Below are 22,859 nucleotides of genomic sequence, written 5' to 3'. Positions count from 1 at the left end.
TTAGAGTGGTTTCAAAATGAGTTTTAATTACTTCAACCTAAGTGTATGTAAACTTCTGACTTCAGCTGTGTGTATGTGTATATATATATATATATATATATATATATATATATATATATACACATACATACATACATACACACACACACACTGATGAAGACCTTTTAAATGAAATGACTGAAAGAGGTTGTGTATATTGTCCACAGTGCAACACAAGGTCAAAGAACAGACAATAGAGTATATTTCATGTTCACATATGGTACTATGCTATTAGTCCTATAGTCATAGCCTGTTTACAAAATGAGCAAGAAATAAAGAGTGACAGAATAATCACACCAAGGTAGGTTACAAAATTGATTAAATCACAGATACTTCATACTGCACTTATAAACTGCAAACTGTTACGAAAATGTGAATAAGTTGAATTATATGAATTAAATACTTCGTTCGATGCTGTAATTTAAATACCTTATCAAAATAATCCTTCAGACAAATTGAACTCGAGTCGTGACAGTGGTGCGCTAACATTTTCAGTTCCACTTGCATGCATGCACATCAACACGCATGTCAGGATAAATCATGATTATTCATGTATGCTCTGCCCACTGGAACCAAATATCTCAGGAACTGAATATTTTGTAACACCGGGCTGCAGCGGCCGCTAGATCCTACCTGAAGCAAATGCTTCTTTGTGTGGCCTGACCTTCCCTAATCCCCTCCTATCAAGTGGTGACACCACATCCACTTTCAGTGTTATCACATTCCACTTAAGACACTCTATGTCCAACTTTTTAATGGTTTAATTAATTTTTATTGAAAGAATTGCCAGAGTATGACTGTAAAAATGTGGACCAGATGAATTACAATCTCAATAAATGCACACTTTGTTGAAAATGGTAGAGCTTAAACCACAGTTGTTTGGAATGATAATTTAAAAATACTGTATAATATCTACCTGCTGTGTACATGACTATTTATAAATTTGCAAAGTCTGTGCTTCTTAATCTTGTGTTGCACACCTCCTTATAAAGATGTTTATTAACTATAACGGTAGCTATACCCACAAACACACAATGTACATTGGCATTAAAATGCTTCGTGAAGTATTGCTACTTTTATCACATATGGCAGAGAGAGCAGTCAGAGTAAAGTCATATGAAACGGATGAATAACTGGAAGGTCAGACAGTACAGAGAAGCATTCACTTCAGGTAGGATCTAGCGGCCGCTGCAGCCCGTAGGTCTGGAATCTTTAACCAGCTGCTCAGTAACTCACACGTAGTGCGAGCAATTTTATAGTTAAAAATAATTACATTTTTAAACATGAATTAAATAAACACATTTAAATGTATCTATTTATTTGTCCATTTATAAATAGGTTTCAAGGATTTTGTAATGAAAATTCTGACACTGTGTCCTTAATAGGTGTGACGTGGCGTACAGCGTTAAGCAATAAATCACATCTCATCCATCTTAATGAGATTTTGTCCAAACCAGCCATGACTGTCAATATGCTGTGTCAAAATATTTTGTTGGTCACTTGCTTCTACGTATGTTTGTAATGTCGGTCATGGCACACTGGGTAGCTCTGCTCACAAGTGGAATCCTATTGGTCCAAAGTTCTGATTATATGCTGTTTATTAAACATCAAATTTTGTTCTGATTGACTGCGATTTTGTCACTTTGCCCATTATTTCACTTTCAAGCAGCATAAAAAAAAAATACTTAGCACATCGTGTATAGTTCGGACAAGCTTAAGACCCAATAAAGAGAGCGGTTTAGCTGAACACACCTCATTTAGAACTAATTTTCCTTGGGTGGTTTAATGAGGTAGCAGTGGTTACAGCATTTCTTCAGCTCCATTCCTTTAACCAGCTGCTCGGTACCTCACGCTTGAGCATGGTGGCCACATGCTTTCAGTTAGTGGTGCGGATTGGTTCTGTTGACTGCATCGCGTTACCGACTCCCTTCCTGGACACGTACCATTGTGCACGTTCGGGGAGGGCCGCGCTCGGCATTTAACTGCAGCAGCGACAAGTGACCATTAAAGCCCCGTTCACACCTTCAGCGACATTGCATGAGACAGCGACACAATCCCATTCATTTTAAATGAGAGCACAGCGACTTCCGGCGACACAAGCTGTCGTGGCCGTAGGCGACAGAGATCACCGTGGGGAGCAACAAGACAAGTTAACAAAATTTCAATTTTATGCAAATGACGAGCATCATTCGTGAGCGACTACCAATGAGGGTGAAGACAGAGGAGCTTACATCATCCGTCTCCAGGTAGGGTGAGTGTGAGATACTGGAGTCGACTCGAGTGCAGGCAAGATGGAGGAGAAGTTACAATTTCACTGTTCTATATCATTTGTCTGTAACCGTAAACATAGATATGGCCTAATAAAATGATGCGTGGAAAACCGAGTCGGCATTCTGAGTGATTTTTTTCATATACTGATATAACGTTCATCTTGTTTAATGATATATTAAACACTACTGCTGGTTATATAAAATGCTCTCCCCTGTAGAATGTGCATTTTTAGAGGCTTAAAGAACTGATTCCTTGTCAAATTAGTATGATATCTTAGTTTTTTCGGCAGTATCATCTGTAAACAGCATTTCAAATGCTACTATGGCCAGTTGTGCAGTCCACCAATAAAGTTAGAGCAGCGGCAGCAATAGGAACGCCCACCAGCGACACAGATCGCAAAGTCTAGCGACATGCCGCCCGAGGTGTGAACGGGGCTTCACTTCTGATAGGCCTTGCGTCCGTTTCTTTTGTGCAGACTTCATAGACCACGTAAATCTCTATCAAAATCTGTCCAATGACAGACCATCTTATGTCTCAAAATGGGACGTGGGAGAGGGGGTGTGTCTTAAAACTGAGTCGAAAGTTCACTGGTTGCTCCCACATGTCAACTGGCATTTTTAAACTCGATTGTCAAATGGATAAAGAAAAGCCAAAGTAAAATGAAAAAGAAAAGCCAAAGTAAAACGAAAAAGAAAAGCCATTAGCAAACAGATGAAGAAAAGCAACTGGCAAATAAAGAAAAGCAATTGCCAAATGTTTTTTCAAAGCGCAATTTAAAAGGTGCGTTTAAAAATGACTTAATGCGCTATTTTATTGTTACATTTAATTGCATTTTAAACATGAATTAAATAAACATTTAAATGCGTCTTTATTTGTCCATTTATAAATTGGTTTATTCACATTTTTATTTTCCAATTAATAGATTGATCATTTATTTCTTCATTCTTTTTTAATTGGCACTCCGCGGCTTCCATATGTATGAAGATAATGTTGCAGTGCATTATATTAGAGGATTGTTCACCTGTTTTTTCTGTCCAATCCTATGAGCTCTGGCCTGTGCCTGCAGGTCATTCTGTGGGTTCCAGTCTGAGTCAAAAATGACCACTGTATCTGCAGAGGCCAAATTAATGCCAAGACCACCTGCTCGAGTGGACAACAGGAAGCAAAAATCCTGCAGAGAAAAGAGTCACATGAATGAGCCAATACATAAAACGGCAGCATACAACATTATAACAATGCCCTAACCAGATGCAACGTGCAATAAAAGGTATCTGTTCTGTGTTAATCTGAGTTTTTTTTTTTTTTTTAGCAACCACAACAACCAATGAGTGACAGGAGATTCAGTCTCTCAATTGGTTTCTATTTCTGCGGTATTGTGGCAGGTAGCATTGTCAGCTGTGAACGATCATTGTTCCAAAATCCTTCTCATAACAGTTAATTAAAGCGGGCGTCTCACTAGCCAGTTCATAATGTGATTTTGGCAGAGTTGTCACAACTACTGACTTTTGTCCTGAAATCTCCCTCTTTTCACACAGAGGTCTGCCACAACGATTCAAAATAGTACTGGATGGTGACAGACTTACAGATTCCCTCTTGACTTTCTCTCCAATTCCTGGTCACGTGGAAATCAGCGAAATTACAACAGGACTACCGCGTGAACATAAACAGTTGTAATAGACTGAATTAGTATGTGATTAAAGGAATAACTTTACTCTGTGAATGTGTACAATAGCTTTTTTTATCCCTTCGGGGATTGCCGTATAAAGCGCATGTCCAATAAGAAAAGGAAAGACATATTGCATGTCACTACAATCTTATCGCATAACATCTCGTTAGGACATGCTGTAAAAAAGTGTTTTTAGCTTACATACCTCTGAGCCATCTGCATTGAAGTGATCTAATGCTTGCTTCCTCATCTCACCCTTTATGGAACCGTCCAGTCTCTAAAAACACAAACGCTTTCATAAGTTTCGGGTTCCCACACATTTTGACTAATGAATTTCAATTACTTTCAGTCGTTTGTAATTACTGGATATGGATTTAAAAAAATTATTTTATAGAGATTGCATTCAGAGCAATTCCAAGCCAATGAAAATATTTTTTTCATTGGCTCGTCAAATATGTTTTTTATTTATTTGTTAAAATGTTGTAAAATGAGCACAAAAAAAAGTATGTTGACTACAGAGATTTTCGCATCTTTTCTAGACCAGGAAATTACAAGTAATAAAATTCCCTGATATTTCCAGGTTTTCCATTCGACCGTGTGAACCCTTTAATTCATATCTGATCCACCATCACTTCCAGCTCTCATTTCCACACTTTGAAATAGTTCCTCTATCACCTGGAATAAGAACTGACGGTACTTCAGGTACTCGGCCAGGATGTCCAGCATCCTGACCATCTGGGAGAAGATGAGCACGCGGTGGCCTCGTTCCTTCAGCCGCACGAGCAGCTTATCGAGGAGAATCAGCTTTCCACTGCTGCGAATCAAATGCTGCAGACAGAATAACAATTTAATCAGTATTTAGGCATTGCTGAATTCACAATGATTTTCGTTAGCTGTGGTTATGAAGGAGTTTTTTTTTTTATCCCTCTGCAATATAAGGCCTCAACTTTGACATGTAACTACCGCCACCAAGGATTTTGTAATGAAAATTCTGACACTGTGTCCTTAATAGGTGTGATGTGGCATACAGCGTCAATCAATAAATAACATCTCATCCATCATAATGAGATTTTGTCCAAACCAGCCATGACTGTCAATATGTTTTGTCAAAATATTTGTTGGTCACTTGCTTCTATGTTGGTCATGTCACCCAACAGAGAGAGTGGTGTAGCTGAACACACACCTGTAGGCCTTCTTGTTTGTTGTAGAACTCATTTTCCTCGGGTGGTTTAATGAGGTAGCAGTGGTTACAGCATTTCTTCAGCTCCATCATGATGTTGAGAAAGCCCGACGTGCTTCCTTTAGTTCCTTTACTCAGGGCTTTATAGTTCCTTGTCAATATCCACCTAATGAACAAATAACATCCATCAAACAGGATGTAAAAAGCCAAGAGCACATCAGACTGCACTGGAATAAAGTTCACCCAACATCTATACATTAAACATCTCTAGCTTACATCTCTCAGCTCTAAATGCTGTTGGTAAAAATCAAGGTTCTTACTTGTAGTATTGTTTCTGAATGGCGCTCATCTCCACCCTGAGGATCTGCTCCACCTTGGCAGGCAGAGATTTCTCCACATCCTTCTTTACCCTGCGCAGCAGGAAGGGCTCTAGCTCTTTGTGAAGGCTGGTGTAACCAGAGTCTCTTCCTTTCCCATGTTCCTCTTCAAATAGCTCCCACGAATGAAACCTGCCCACACGGCAATACATATCAGCATAGGCAGCAACTTTGCATTATTCAAATAATGCATGTCTTGCAAAGTGCACAAGTGACATGATTTACAAATGATTTCAAAAGTTTATCATTTGCATTTTGCAGTGTTGTAGTCCGACTCGAGTCGCGATATTGATGACTTTTCTCGGACTTGAACACTAATGACTCGGACTTGGACTCGAGCATTGGGTGCATTCTGAGTTGGAGGACTCGTTACAACTGTTAACTTTTGCATTCAGCCATTTTATGGCTTGTGATCACATGCATGTCATGCCATGTACCAGTTGCATGGCGAAAATCTCTGTGGATTTCCATTGTTTTCACTCAAAACTGGACGGACTCGGGGGGGGGGGGGCGTTGGTGAGCAGGCATGGAGTAAGTTGTGTTTTTGGTGAGCTCTGTTAAATTTCGTTAAATTAATTATATTTTTGGGCGTTTTATTGCTTTAAATTGGCACTAAAACATTGTTGTAGCGCCTCTTGTTTTTGAACAAACGTTTTTTGAATTACTGCGGTACATAAATGGCAAAAAGTCTGCGACAGTACACATATACGGGGAAAAGTATTGCGAGTAGGCCTGGCACCTCGTGCAGTGACTAGAAATCGCCGGAGAAACAAACAGAAATGGCGGATATGAAAGCAGATGAGAAACGATATCCCTACGCTGCTCAGGGCTGAATTGAAGACTGTTCTTTTGGACGAATTCAACAATATGAGGCCAGAATTACACGCCGTTAAATGGAGGTTGTCGGCAACATCGCGCTGTTGCGCTCAGATTTAGAAACTATGAAAAAGACGGTAACCGATATAGAACACGGGTTATCGGTGTGTTCAGATGATGTGACCTCATTACAAGCATCTGTGAGTAAACTTGAAACAGCAGTTACGGGTCTACAGGAGAAATGCATTGATATGGAGGGGAGGATGAGGAGGTCAAATATCCGTATACTGAACGTGGCAGAGGGGCCAGGTTCGAGCTCTCCAGCCTCAGTCTCAAAGCTGTTAAAAGACATTCTTGGCATGGACAGGGAAGTGCTTGTGGACAGATCACATCACGATCTCCAGTTGAGGCAGACTGGGGGTAAACCTCGGGTAATTGTGGCCAAACTGCATTATTTCCAGGATTGTGTCGAGATTCTATGCAGAGCCAAAGAGGCTGGACCCCTGCGATTCAAAGGATCCACAATTTTCATATTCCCAGACTATCCTCCCAGCATAGTTCGTGCAAGATCTGCGTTTAATGATGTTAAGAAGTTGCTACGAGGCCGAGACGGAGTACGCTACGGCATCTTTCACCCAGCGAAGCTTCGAATCACTCACAATGGCAACGAGGAGTTTTGCGACCCAGTCGAGGCCATGGCATATGTGAAGAGAAACATAGTGTTAGATAATGTTGCATAGCAGATAAACTTGTCGAGGGCAGATACAGCATACATATTTACACACACTTAACGTGTGTTTTCTATTTTCTCTCTTTTTTTCTATCTCTCTCCAGTTGGTGAGTAGATGACTTTGCTGTGAATATATTGTTTAATATTTAAAGATGTATGGCATGGTACTACATTTTGCAGTAAGATTTTTTTTTTTTGGACATGTTAATATTCATTAATATGTCATTTTTTATTTTTGTAAAAGGACCACATTGCCTTTGAGACTAATATTGATAATAGGTTATACGCTCTTTATTTTTATTTTGACTAGGAGCGCCTGCTACACTGTGATTTCTCCATAACAAGCACTTAAATGTGTGGATGTCTTTTCAATGGGTTTGGGGTTCACTCTGTTCTTTTGGGTGAATGGGGGTGGGTTTTTACTGCACCAGATTCTTATTTTGCACTTTACTCAATCTGCATATTTTCTGTTAATTTAGAGGAGGGACTACTGTTATACTTGCTCAGATCCTATGCGGTCATGGCTGGATTCGTTTTTTTTTTTTTTTTTTTTTTTTTTATAAAAAAATGGTTAATACAGCCAGTAGATCAGCAGGCTGCAATATAAATTTTGTTAGCTGGAAGGTTAAGTCCTTAAATCACCCTGTCAAGCGTAGAAAAGTACTTCTGCATTTAAAACAACTTAAAGTGGGGATTGCCTTTCTTCAGGAAACACATTTATGTAAAAAAAAAACATTTTTGATTGAAGTGTGAGTGGGTAGGTCAGTTATATCACTCTAATTTTAATTCTAAATCTAGAGGCACAGCAATTCTTATTGAAAAAAATATCCCATTTAAGGTTTCGATGGTCGTAGCAGACTCTACAGGTCGCTATGTCATAGTAGTTGGTAAACTTTACAACATACCAGTTGTCCTAGCTAATGTATATGCACGAAATTATGATGATAGTCTTTTTTTCACAAACATTTTTTCTAGACTACCAAAACTGGACACACACTATTTGATACTAGGAGGAAATATGAATTGCGTAATGTCTTCATTGTTAGATCGTAGTTCTATCAAAGCTACCATCCCATCCAAATCAGCCGATACCATTAAATTATTTCTTGACACATATGGGATATCTGATGTCTGGCGTTTTCGCAATCATGGGTCAAGAAGTTATTCTTTTTTTTCTCACCTGTTCATCAAACTTATTCGCGTACAAACTGTTTTTTCGTAGACAAGAATCTTCTCCCTTTAATTAGTTATTGTGAGTATCATGCTATTGTTATCTCAGATCATGCCCCGCTATCAATGACATTACGCATACCAGTTACATATGACAGATATCGTCCCTGGTGCTTAAACACTTTGTTGCTTTCAGATGAAGCATTTGTTAAACTTATATCGTCTAAGATAAAAACATTTCTTGAACATAACCAAACCCTGGGAATGCCTTTTTCAGTTATATGGGAAGCAATGAAAGCATATTTGAGAGGAGAAATAACATCTTACAGTTCCCACATTAGAAAAGCACAAACAGCCAGACCTGAGAAATTAGAAAATGGTATACTAAAAATAGATGCAACCCTGACCCAGAAATCATCGCCTAATTTAGATAAACAACGATTATCACTTCAAACAGAATAGAATCTTTTAAGTACTAAACACATTGAAAATCTGATGAACAAAACATGCTATAAAACATATGAACATGGTGAGAAGGCTGGGAGAGTTTTGGCTCATCAACTGAGACAAAAGACGGCGGATCACACTATATCCCAAATAAAAGATAAATTAGGCCTTAGGTATACAGAACACTCACAGATCAATCATTGTTTTTATGAGTTCTATTCAGAATTATATACTTCTGAACCCCATAAGAAGCTGTTTTCTTCATTTTTTGATAAGATTACCATTCCTCCAACTGACAGCGAGACAGCAATTGAACTCGAAACTCCCTTTTCGGTTGAAGAAATTAACGCCTCAGTAATGTTAATGCAAAACGGAAAATCGCCTGGCCCAGATAGGTTTCCGAGCGAGTTTTATAGAAAATTTAAGAATGAATTATCTCCAATTTTATTAAGTGTATTTGAGGAATCTTTTTCTTCTGGTACCCTACCTCCAACTATGTGACAAGCAGTCATATCGCTCATTCTCAAGAAAAAAAAAAGATCCTCTTGACTGTGGTTCTTATCGCCCCATCTCTCTTCTTAATGTGGACAGTAAAATCCTGGCTAAAATTTTGGCACGTAGGTTAGAAACTGTTCTGCCTTCTATAATATCCAGTGATCAAACTGGATTTATCAAAAATCGACAATTGTTTTTTTAATATACGTCGGCTCTTAAATATTCTTTATGATCCCACTCCATCTGATGTCCCTGAGGTAATACTATCACTCGATGCTGAGAAAGCTTTTGACCGGGTGGAGTGGGACTATCTGTTTTATGTTTTGAAGAAATTCGGGTTTGGTTCAAAATTTACTCAATGGATTAAAGTTCTTTATACATCCCCTGTAGCGGCTGTACGTACAAATAATAACTTATCTCCCTTTATCTCTCTACAGCGTGGCACAAGACAGGGTTGTCCTTTCTCACCCCTTTTATTTGTGTTAGTAATTGAACCACTAGCTGTGGCTTTACGTGAGCAGATTGCTATTAGGGGAATTCACAGAAGAGGTATCGAACAAAGTTTCTCTCTACGCAGATGATATGCTTGTATACTTATCTCACCCACTTACAAGCTTACCAGTACTGACTGGACTGTTAGATGTCTTTGGCAAAATATCTGGATATAAAGTTAATCTACAGAAAAGTGAACTCATGCCTATAAATCTAACATCTCATTCTACATTATCTAACTCTTTTCCATTTAAAATAAGTACAGAAAAGTTTAAATACTTGGGTATCTGGATTACTTATAAATATAATAAACTCTATAAAGCTAACTTCTGCCCACTCATAAACAATTTAAAAGAGGATCTTGACCGTTGGAACCTGCTCTTATTATCTTTAGGAGGTAGAATTAACATGGTCAAAATGAATGTGTTGCCTAGATTTTTGTTTTTGTTTCGAAGTCTTCCTATTTTTTTAACAAAATCTTTCTTCATGCATATAGAAACCCTGATATCTGACTTTATCTGGAATAGGAAAATCCCTCGGATACGTAAAGATATACTACAAAGACATTGCTCTTGTGGTGGACTGTCCCTCCCTAATCTTCAGCATTACTATTAGGCTTCTAATATTACATTTATGTTGTATTGGATCAACGCTTCTGACAACCCGGCATGGCTGTTGTTAGAAAAAGCTTCTTGTAGGCCCACATCATTACCTGCTCTACTTTGTACAAAGATACCTCTTTCTGAGTCATTGTCTAAACATTCTTTAAACCCAATTGTTAGAGCATCTTTTAAAATTTGGAATCAGTTTAGATGAGCTTTTTCGCTTATGGATATCTCATTGCATGCCCCTATCATGAGAAATCATATGTTTACTCCCTCTATTATAGACACTGCTTTTAATTGTTGGGAAGAGAAAGGACTTGTCACATTGAAAGATCTATATAGTGATAATAGCTTTATGTCGTTTCAGCAAATAAGAGCAAAATATAATATTCCAAATACACATTTCTTCAGATATTTCAGATTCGCAGTTTTATAACATCTAACACTATTTACTTTCCAGCTCTACCTACTGAATCTCTACTTGATATCATTTTGAAAATCAACCCACTCTCCAAGAATAATATAGGTCTGATATACTCTTTGATTTCCTCACAGAATTTAACATCTTTGACAAAATCAAAGCAACAATGGGAAAGTGAACTTGATATGCAATTTTCAGAAGAAGCATGGCAAGATATTATAAATAAGATTCATTCAACCTCAATCTGTTTACTACATACAATTATTCAATTCAAAGTAGTTCACCACCTACACTGGACAAAAGCTAAATTAGCAACATTTTCACCAAATATAGACTCCTTGTGTGATAGGTGTAGAGTTGGGATAGCTAATCATACACACATGTTTTGGTCATGTCCTAAGCTTATTAATTATTGGCAATTAATATTTAATTTTCTTTCAGGAGTTCTGCATTTATCTATTAATCCTTCCCCCATTCTTGTAATATTCGGTTTAACTACAGAACTCTGTTTAGATAATAATGCTAAAAATATGATTGCTTTCTCGACTTTATTAGCTAGATGTCTTATATTGCTTAAGTGGAAGGACAGATCTCCACCTACTTTTAGTCATTGGATCAGGGATCTTATTCATCATCTTGCACTAGAGAAGATTCGATACTCCACTAAAGGCTGTAGTCAAACTTTTTTCATTATTTGGCAGCCAGTGCTGACTTGCATACAGCAAATGGATCCAAATGTAATTTTTCCTGTGTGAATTATAAATTGTATTTATTTATTTTTTATTTCTCTTTCTTTCCCTCCTTATTTTTCTTATATCTGACCCTGTGAGGCCATGATAATATGGTACAGAAAAGTCTGTAAGATAATATGTAATGGTGCAGTGGGGATAGAGAGCTCTGTTGGAGCAAGAGAATTGATTTCATCTTAATCTGTTTTTGAAATTGCTGTTATATTATACTATGTAAAATATTAATAAAAAGACTTAAAAAAGTTAAAAAAAAAAAAAAAAAGAAAAACTGGACACGCACTCGAATCTCCTTGCTCTTGTTCAGAGATTGCGTGTGCCACTCAAAACATGTCATGTGTACTCGCAAATCTATTATAATGCAGAATAACTCTGCCTCTGTTTATTCATACAAATATTCTGCCTCTGTAGACGTGATATAGCAAGTGAGAATACCAGAGTTTGAGGAATCAACTCGCCATTTGGTCGGTGGTGAATAATATGGTTAAAGTCGTACTGTAAGAATGATATTCTCTTTTTTTTTTTTTTTATCCCCTTTTCTCCCAATTTGGAATGCCCAATTCCCCCTACTTAGTAGATCCTCGTGTTGGCACGGTTACTCACCTCAATCCGGGTGGCGGAGGACAAGTCTCAGTTGCCTCTGCTTCGGAGACCATCAATCCGCGCAACTTATCACATGGCTCATTTTGCATGACACCGTGGAGACACCGCATGTGGAGGCTCATGCTACTCTCCGTGATACACGCACAACTTATGTGCCCCATTGAGAGAACCACTAATCAGGACCACGAGGAGGTTACCCCATGTGACTCTACCCTCTGTAAGACTGGCACAAAATTGTCTTCACTTCCGGTAAAAGTCAAAGAACTCTGCGAGAACCAACGTCATAAAACTCACACAGAAGACATCTCCACCTGAGACAACACACCCCACTGATTAGGGACCATAAAACGCAAATTACACTCACATCTGTTCTCTCTATCTCACCTCACGTCACTTTAAGGACACCAAAGTTATGACTTATCCTGTTCTATAATGTAAAAGGTTTTTGATCATGCATATTTGGTATCATTTGAAAGATCGCATTGCGACAGGTAATATTGTCTCATTCCCTTCCAGCAAAATCAAGTCACTAGTAAGGTTTCAGAGTTTAGTAGAATTCTGTAAGTATCAGTATGTCCCTCCCACAGGAACCATATGGAATTCTTTGTAAACATAAATGCAAGCTTCAAAGAACTTGCTTGCAACCCCTTAAATTGTAAAACCAGATCCTAAATAAGATCAAACACACACATCTGAAATAATAGAATCGTTTGGCATTTAGGGAAAGATGACAAAGGAATCAGGGTCTCTGTAGCCAGATGACCCACACAGAAAATGTGTGTAGTTTTTCTCTACCAGGTAATTGCAATTTGAATTTCTTATGTTTGGTAAATGTTTGAATGGAATGCAACTGGGCTGCTGTGCCAGGGGAATGACACTCCAATTTTTTTTAGCATTTTTGTGGCACTTAAATGTTGTTAAGAGTGTATCACAGTGTAAAACATGTCATTTCCTGTTGCCAGTAGGTGGCGCTACGACTATAACTGAATACTGACACGTAGATGTATTCAGGCTGGGACTATTATCAAACGTGAAGTTTGGGGTAGACTGGACATGTATAAGTTATAACAACTTCCTGTTTCATGGCGAAACATCGAACTTTGTCAGACCGTCACGGCCACGCCGTGCAGTGAAAACTCAAAAGTTTTGCAATTTAGCATCGCCAAGGCCTTTAGATTAGAATAACCAAATATGAAGTAGATCTGATGAAATCTCTAGGAGTTCGTTAAAGTACGAGGCCTGGAAATGGCAAAAATTGAGCAAAAATTGAAGAGAAAAATCAAAATGGCTGACTTCCTGTTGAGTTTAGGGCATGGGCCCAAGCAACATTTTTTTGTAGGTATTGGCATGTTACACAAGTGTATCAATTTTTGTACGTGTAGGTGAAATGTAGCATAAAGCGCACATCGTTGAAAGTTTGTAGGTGACGCTATAGAGCCATTTTGCCACACCTAATTCTGAAACCCATATCAGATGTAAAGATTCGCCACTTCTGATGCGTGTGCAAAGTTTAATGAGTTTGAGTATGTTTAGGCCTCAAAAATGCGATTCATTTGGGAAAAGAATAAACGCCTAAAAGAACAATAGGGTCCTCGCACCATCGGTGCTCGTGCCCTGATTATATTATTATGCTTGGTTCACCGATAGCTTTGAGTTTGATTTATTATTTTAATTGGATTGTTTGAATGTACAACTATTACCTGGTGAAAAAATTGTTATTATGATTCATTCTGAAGGGCTGTTTTCTAGTATATTTCTTATTAACTACAAATCTATCGTCAGAGTTTGCTTAACTAAGCTACTTCAGAAATGACCCATTAGTTATGTAAAAGGCTAAATGGCGAACCGAGAATCTATAATAGAACTTAGCCAAGTAGAATTAAACCGGAATACTAAGGGTAGGACCGAGAACCTGTAAAACAGAACTTAATTGACTGGGGCTAAACGGTGAGTCGAGAATCTATATTGAACTTAGCCAAATAAGACTAAATGGATAAAGCCGAGAACCTATAAGGACTTAGTCTAAAACTTACTAATATCTGAAACTGATGAGTTTTGTAGTTAAAGGACCTGCATCTGGCTGGCACAGGAACCAGATAACATTGAAATAACAAATGCAGTCTAGAAGAGAGAATTACTAAAAATAATTAAAGCTGCAAGCAGCGATGAACGGGCCCTCGCACCCTGGTGCACATTGGGCTGCTGTGCCAGGGGAACGGCATTCAATTTTTGTAGAACTTTTTAGCACTTTTTATGTTATAAAGTATTTCATTCTTCAGGTCATGTATTTGTATGTAATTCTGAGAGGACAGGAGAGTGTTAAGGAGGTAAAGGCTTTTTATTTCACAACAAATTTGATCAAATATACGGAAATAACATCAGAATAATGATACTGACATATAGCCTGACAGAATCTTATATCACAGCAGATATTTAAACAAGACAACGCGTTTTTCTCAGGCAGTTTAGTAGGCCTACTTCAGCTGCGTCTGACTGGAAAGTTCATTTTACCTGAGGTAAGACACTTCACAACAAATACGACTTTCATAACTATACATCAAAACATGTCACTTCCTGTTGCCAGTAGGTGGCGCTATGACTATAACTTAATATTGGCATATAGGTGTATTCAGGCCGGGACTGTTATCAAACATGTGAAGTTTGGGGCAGATTGGACATTTGTATGTTTGAGTTACAACAACTTCCTGTTTCATGGCGAAACATCGAACTATGCCAGGCCGCCACGGACACGCTGTTCAAAGAAAACTCAAAAGCTTCGCAATTTAGCATCACCAAGGCCAATGGATTAGTCTGACCGAATATGATGTTGATCTGATTAAATCTTTGAGAGGAGTTTGTTAAAGTACAAGACCTGGAATTAGCTGTTGTCAGTAGGTGGTGCTATGACTATAACTGAATATGGGCAAGTAGATGTGTTCAGGCTGGGACTATTATCAAACATGTGACGTTTGGTGCAGATTGGACATCGTATGTATGAGTTAAAACAACTTCCTGTTTCATGGCGAAACATCAAACATAGACCGCCACGGCCACGCCGTGCAGTGAAAACTCAAAAGCGAATATGATGTCAATCCGATGAAATCTCTAGGAGGAGTTTGTTAAAGTACGAGGCCTGGAAATGGCTAAAATTTAGCACAAATTGGAGAGAAAAATCAAAATGGTTGACTTCCTGTTGAGTTTGGGGTATGGTCCAAGAGACTTATTTGTAGGTCTTGGCATGTTACACATGTGTACCGATTTTCGTATGTGCAGGTGAAATCGCACATCGTTGAAAGTTTGTAGGTGACGCTATCGAGCCATTTCGCCACACCTAATTCTGAAATCAGATGTAAATTTTCGCCACTTCTGATGCGTGTCCAAAGCTTTGTGAGTTTGAGTATGTTTAGGCCCTCAAAAAAGCGATTCACTTTGGAAAAGAAGAATACAGAATAATAATAATAATAATAAATAAATATAGCTGCGAGCAGCGATGACGGACCCAAGCACCATGGGTCCATTTCCACTTGGTGGCTTTCGGAAAACAAAGCATGATGGACACAGCAACAACTCAACATTAAATGTAAACTTGGACCTTAAACATACAATGTGTATTAGATATATGCCACCATTCCTATGATGAAGATGTGGGATTTCCACGTATGATTAAAACACTCATGTTGCATTATGACAACATACGATGACATGTAGCATACATTTTTACAGCAAGGTTAATCATTCTATAGTGATGTACAACTTCTGAATATATGTTGAGTTTATTATTTATTTTGGGTTTGGCAGTAATATTTCTTTTTCTGTACATAACAAATACCGAACCGTATCGAAACAGTGACCCTAAAACTGTGATACAAACAGAACTGTGAGAAATTTTAAGCGTTACATCTCTACTATCTATCTATCTATATTGTTGCAAGCAGGGCATAGCCGAGCGGTGTCAGGGCAGAGCGAGGCTGGAAAGATAAGTGGTAAATGATTTCCACCTGTTTGTACACTGGTCTCGCGTTCCAGGGAGGACCGGTGGGAGTATTTAAGGAGAGAAGACAGCAGCAGACGGAGAGAGACAGATAAACAGAGCTGTGTGTGACTGTGCCACAGTGACTGCTGAAAAGCAAGGCTGTTGAGTGTTGTTGAATGTGTATATATTTATTCATTTTTAAGTGTTAATTTTACATTTTTGCTATAATTTAATATAATTATTTATTGAAAAAATATGTAGATCTTTAGATTATATTGTAATGAAGTCATTTACCATTTTTATATATCCCTAAAATTGCTTTAAATTAAATTAACAAATGTAATTCAATGCATTAGGTGTTAAGTTGGTCTAGGCAGAGTTTAATGAGCACAGAAGTAATTTAGCCTTGAAATTTTGTTGCAATTATTTGGCAATAGGTCTCTAGTTTCTTTTATTGTTGCATTTTTTTCTCTGTTCTCTTATATTAACTTAGTCTGCATTCATTATTCATACGCAACTGTTTAAATAGCCTTTTGTGGTGAGCAGGGTAGAGCCGAGCGGCGTCTGGGCAGAGCGAGGCCGGGAAGATAAGTGGCAAATGACTTCCACCTGTGCGCCAGACTGGCCTCACGTTCCAGCGAGGGGAGGTGGGAGTATTTAAGGAGAAGAGACAGCGCCAGTAGTGATGGGAAGATCAGTTCATTTTACTGACTTGGATCTTTGAGTCTCGTTCAGCAAAATGAACGAATCATTATTCAAGTCATTTTGTTCATTTGAGCAGAATTAAATTAAAATGTTACATTTTCAATAGCCAAACCCCCCCCGAATATGCAGTTAGCAACCAAAAATGCACACAAAAATAACATACATTTTAGTGAAAGCTGTGGGTACTGAAATACCCTTAATTATTTTTGTATTATAATTTTCTGCCTCAGAGAATGCAATAAAACTTGTCTAGGCCTTCAGTGCGATTCATGCCATTAAGAAAACACAGTTTCACAATGAATAAGATGCCGTATGCCCATCATACATTACGTGGCAGTCAACTAATAATACCAATTGCCATTTTAAAAACACGTTCACGCACGAAAGCCAGAACCAAGGAGCTCTAATACAAAGAAAAAGCTCTCTAATAATATTTGCGATTTCAATTTTGTTTGCAATACATTGTTTCATCAGGGTACACGGTTACTTTTCAAAACTTGATCCGACACTGAATGCCTCAGCAGCCTAATTTACACTTAGAAAACTCCTGATGTTGCTATAACAATGCAAAAAGCACTTACCAATTTGCTTGAAGTGAAAATGTGCAGTAACAAATAATAAAGAACAGGCAAGTGTGATCAAACTTTTCGACAGAGTTCTAGTCTTACACTGAGGGGCCGTTCACAATGAGCACATTTATGTGTCCGTCTGCGCTGTTTTATAAATGATTCAATGTAAACGTGCGCTAGATATATGTCTTTGACGGCTTGTTTGTTTTTAGACGCCATGTCAAGTTTAAAAAGAACTTAAACTGTTAAACGTGTTGAGTTGAGACACATAAGTTTTGCTCTTTGTGGCGCTGCGTGTAATTTTAGTGCAAAAACAAACGCATTCAAGCATGTGAGCGGCACGTTGCAGAAGAGGTTAAAGGTTCTAATCCATCCATATAAAACTATATGTTTTAATTAAAGATTGCATCCGCACCTCAGTTGATGTATATGAGTGGGGACACATTTGTTTGCATTTTTCTATGGGATTCGACTGGAAAAGAGCTCAAACTCAAACGCGGGGTTAGTTGTCACATGTGGTTTAAACGTTTCCACACAGCTGGTAAGACGAAACTTAATTTGTTTACTTGTTGCCATATCAACACTGCGTAGATTAAAAAAAAATTGCAGGAAAATCCGCTCCGGGAATTTGCACGAGAGCACCGGTGACCAAGAGCGATTAAGAGAGAAAGAGATAGACAAAACACACGCTCTACGTACACACAAACAATACGTCCGAGAAGGCAATCATGGGGGACATATTTCGCTTTTATATTTCCTGGAAAAGAGCACGAGCTGCAGAAAAAACTGCTGACACTAAACAACATTTTGTTTTGTTTTTTTTGAGGACAGGAAGGTATTTATTTAAATATAAAAATGTACCAAATTATATATACAGTATATATGGAAAAACAATTTGTGATGGCTTGATTTAAAATGTTAGAATTTTAAAAAGGATGAATCTCATAAAAACTGTAAAGACATGACCTGGTCATATTTGACCAAATTATACATATAAGAAATTATATTTTACATAAGGAAAATGAAGACTATTGTTGAGTTTTTTTGCATTGTAACATTATTTAAGTTGTAAATAGTTCAAGATTTTAGAAATACATTTGTAAAGTACAAATGGTAGTATTGGTAACATGGTAGTATTTGTTGTACTGATTTTAGTGTACACTGATTTGTCAAAATACATTGTGTCCAGACATGATGATTGTCATTACTGTATTTTTTATTAACATTTTTTATTGATTCCTATATTAAAACATACAAGCAAGAACATATACAAACAGAATCAATACTTAACCCCTTCTATTACTACCTACGATCAGACTGATCCGGGCTTGTGTCATGGTTGGAGGAAGCTTTCCGTTCTTTAATGATTCTGTATAAACTTCTAACAAAAGTGGAGCCAGTTCTGTAGCATAAGATCTAAAAAATTCAGCAGCAAAACCATCTGGCCCTGGAGCTTTGCCTGTAGGTAAGGCCTTAATTACCTCATCAAGTTCCTCCAAGGTTATCTCAGAATCAAGATAATTTCTTTGCTCAGTCGTCAGTTTAGGAAGTTTTAATGGTTCCACAAAGTTTCTAATATCTTCTTCAGTAGAAGACGACGTAGAACTATAAAGATCAATATAGAATTCTTTAAAAGCATTATTAATATCAGTGGTTGAGGTAAATATTTCACCACCAGCAGATTTCACTGAGGGAATAGTAGAAAAAGACTCTCTCTGCTTTATATATCTAGCCAAAAGCTTCCCTGCTTTGTCCCGACTCAAACTATGACTGTCTTGCCCTGAATAACCAAAACTCCACTTTCCGCAACAAAATAGCATTATATCTGTATTTCAATCTAGTCAATTCTCTGAGGCCATCAGACGACATTCTGCGCTTCAGCTCTACCTCTGCACTTTTAATATTCTCTACCAACTCCACAAGTTCCATACCATTGGACTCAAGATGGCGCCGAGTATGGCTGCTGCGTTGCGAGCTCCGACACAACATAGTAATGTTTTGTTTGTTTTGTTCACAATTCTTATGTTTTTTGTCTTGGATGTTGTCTGCCTTATTGTCTACGACAGACAAACAATTTTGGACATTGGTTCAGCAATCTCACACGGTAAACCGGACTTCACATTCCTCAACGCCGACCCGCTGTTTACAAACACGCAAGCGGAGCCCTTTGTCTGGGCAGCACGGCCGCGGAAACGCAGGAGGAAAAGGGGAAACAGAGCCGGCTTCTAATCAGAGTAAGACGCAGCGCAAATCGACCCCCGCTACCCACTATTCTACTGGCAAATGTTCAGTCTCTGGATAACAAGCTCTGCGAGCTGAAAGCGCGGATCTCTTTCCAATGAGATACAAGGGACTGCTGCATTATCTGCCTAACAGAAACTTGGATGTCTGCGGAGATTCCAGACTCAGCCATTGAACCCGCGGGGTTCTACACGCACCGGGCGGACAGAGCGATAGACCTCTCAGGTAAAAGTAGAGGTGATGGTGTATGTTTTATGATCAACAAATCCTGGTGTGATCAGAAGAACGTACATTCTATCAAGTCTTTCTGCTCTCCTGATCTGGAATTTCTTATGCTTCTGTGTTGACCATTCTGGCTACCGAGGGAATTCACAGCGGTCATTATTACTGCTGTGTACATCCCCCCACAAGCTGACACAAACCGGGCACTCAAGGAACTGTATGGGAGTATAAGTGAGCAGGAAACCGCGCACCCTGAGGCCGCGTTCATTGTGACCGGGGACTTTAATAAAGCCAGTTTAAAATCAGTCACACCAAAATATCACCAGCACATTAGTTTCAACACACGAGGGGACTGGGTTTTGGACCATTGCTACTCTCCGTTCCGGGATGGCTACAAATCCCTCCCCCGCCCACCATTTGGCAAATCGGACCACTCTTCCATTCTGCTTCTGCCCGCTTACAGGCAGAAACTGAAACAGGAAGCACCCACCCTCAGATCGATCCAGTGCTGGTCGGACCAATCAGATTCTACGCTACAAGACTGTTTTGATCACACGGACTGGGAGATGTTCCGGTCCGCCTCCGATGATGACATCGAGCTTTACGCTGATAGCGTAATGTGTTTCATCAGAACGTGCGTAGAGGACGTCGTTCCGACCAGAACTGTATGAATCTATCTGAATCAGAAACCTTGGATCAATAGCGATGTTCGCGCGGCACTTAATGTGCGGACCTCCGCTTTTAATTCCGGGAACATGGAGGAGCATAAACAAGCCAGTTATGCCCTCCGAAAAACTATCAGAACCGCAAAATGCCAGTACAGGAGCAAGATTGAAGGACAGTTTAACACCACCAACTCTAGAAGCATGTGGCAGGGAATTAACATCATCACGGACTTTAAAGGGAATAAAAACTCCGCCATGAACACCGCTGCCTCTCTACCGGATGAGCTAAATACTTTTTATGCTCGTTTCGAGGGAAATAACACCGCCCTCGCGGAGAGAGCTCTCGCAGCTGAAGCTACAGAGGTTAGTTCACTCTCCGTCTCTGTAGCGGATCTAACCCGATCCTTCTGACGGGTGAATATCCGCAAAGCCGCTGGCCCAGACGGCATTCCGGGCCGTGACATCAGAGCGTGCGCGAACCAGCTGGCTGGTGTTTTTACGGACATTTTCAACCTTTCCCTCTCTTTGTCTGTAGTCCCCACATGCTTTAAAACATCCACCGTTGTGCCTGTTGCAAAACAATCAAAAATAACTTGTTTAAATGACTGGCGTCCTGTTGCTTTGACCCCCATCATCAGCAAATGTTTTGAGAGACTAATCAGAGATTACATCTGCTCTGTATTGCCACTCTCTCTTGACCCGCTGCAGTTTGCTTACCGCAACAACTGCTCCACTGATGATGCCATTGCATCTACAATACACTCTGCTCTCTCCCACCTGGAAAAAAAGAACACTTATGTGAGAATGATGTTTGTAGACTACAGCTCAGCATTCAACACCATAGTGCCCTCCAAGCTAGATGAGAAACTCCGGGCTCTGGGCTTAAACAGCTCACTGTGCAGCTGGATCCTGGACTTCCTGTCAAGCAGACGACAGGTGGTTAGAATAGGCAGCAACATCTCATCACTGACCCTCAACACTGGAGCCCCACAGGGATGTGTTCTAAGCCCACTACTGTATTCCTTGTACACACGACACTGTGTGGCAACACATAGCTCCAATGCCATCATTAAGTTTGCTGATGACACGACGGTGGTAGGTCTGATCACTGACAATGATGAAACAACCTACAGAGAGGAGATGCACACTCTGACACACTGGTGTCAGGAGCACAACCTCTCCCTCAACGTCAGTAAGACAAAGGAGCTTGTTGTGGACTTCAGAAGAAAAGACAGAGAACACAGTCCCATCACCATCAATGTAGCACCAGTGGAGAGAGTCAGCAGCTTCAAAGTTCCTGTGTGTCCACATCACTGAGGAACTCACATGGTCCATCCACACTGAAGTCATTGTGAAGAAGGCTCATCAGCGCCTCTTCTTCCTGAGACGGCTGAGGAAGTTTGGAATGAACCGCCACATCCTCACACAGTTCTACACCTGCACTGTGGAGAGCATCCTGACTGGCTGCATCTCCGCCTGGTACGGTAATAGCACCGCCCACAACCACAAAGCACTGCAAAGGGTGGTGCGAACTGCCAGACACATCATCGGAGGTGAGCTTCCCTCCCTCCAGGAAATATATACAAGGCGGTGTGTGAAAAAAGCTCGGAGGATCATCAGAGACTCCAGCCACCCGAGCCATGGGCTGTTCTCACTGCTACCATCAGGTAGGCGGTATCGCAGCATCAGGACCCACACCAGCCGACTTCATGATAGCTTCTTCCCCCAAGCAATCAGACTTTTGAACTCTTGATCTCCCACGATCAAAATACATCAGCACTGCACTTTATTACCCTTACTCTTATATCTCACACTGGACTGTCATAAATTATATTATTATTATGTTATGTTCTCTCTTAACAACTGACTATCAACCGACAGCCTGAATGTCAATACAGTACAATACTGAACATTCCATATATATATACTTTTTTATATATTTCTATTTTTTATTTTTATTGAATAATGTGTATCTATATAGTGCGTATTGTATACTGTACAGTGTATGTTATTATTTGTATACTGTTGAGTGTAATTATGTGTATAACAGATGTTTAAATTGTGTTGTGTTAATTTGATGTTATTGTAAATTGGTATATGTCTCATCACTATCACGACTGCTATGTTGATCGGAACTGCACCCAAGAATTTCACACACCATTGCACTTGTGTATATGGCTGTGTGACAATAAAGTGATTTGATTTCAAGTTCTCGTGCTTTGGATTTTTTGGTGAATGAGGCATACTGTATGTTCCGACCCCTAAGAACTGCCTTAAGTGCCTCCCAAGCCATGCCCACAGAGGATACTGAGGACCAGTTGGTCTCCATATAAACATTGATTTCAGTCTTTAACATTTGTTGGAGATCAAGATTTTGCAAAAGGGATACATTAAAGTGCCAACTATATGATTTCTTTTTCTCCGTA

General features: G+C 39.3%; 1 protein-coding gene across 7 annotated transcripts in view; it reads right to left on the bottom strand.

Annotated features, from left to right (window-relative positions):
• The window catches only part of LOC127433271 (chromodomain-helicase-DNA-binding protein 1-like), a 294,229-nt gene that overhangs the window by 108,538 nt on the left and 162,832 nt on the right, over window positions 1–22,859 (bottom strand). For all 7 annotated transcript variants that reach the window (XM_051684997.1, XM_051684994.1, XM_051684996.1 and 4 more), the window contains 5 exons: window positions 5,477–5,665; window positions 5,160–5,322; window positions 4,652–4,804; window positions 4,182–4,253; window positions 3,332–3,481 (listed from right to left, as the gene is read on the bottom strand). In XM_051684997.1, coding sequence (XP_051540957.1) covers window positions 3,332–3,481; window positions 4,182–4,253; window positions 4,652–4,804; window positions 5,160–5,322; window positions 5,477–5,665 — 727 coding nt within the window. The remainder of the gene's footprint in view (window positions 1–3,331; window positions 3,482–4,181; window positions 4,254–4,651; window positions 4,805–5,159; window positions 5,323–5,476; window positions 5,666–22,859) is intronic.

This window comes from Myxocyprinus asiaticus, chromosome 43, assembly GCF_019703515.2.
Source record: "Myxocyprinus asiaticus isolate MX2 ecotype Aquarium Trade chromosome 43, UBuf_Myxa_2, whole genome shotgun sequence".
Taxonomy (NCBI): Eukaryota; Metazoa; Chordata; class Actinopteri; order Cypriniformes; family Catostomidae; genus Myxocyprinus; species Myxocyprinus asiaticus.
This window is presented reverse-complemented; position numbering and strand designations above follow the sequence as displayed.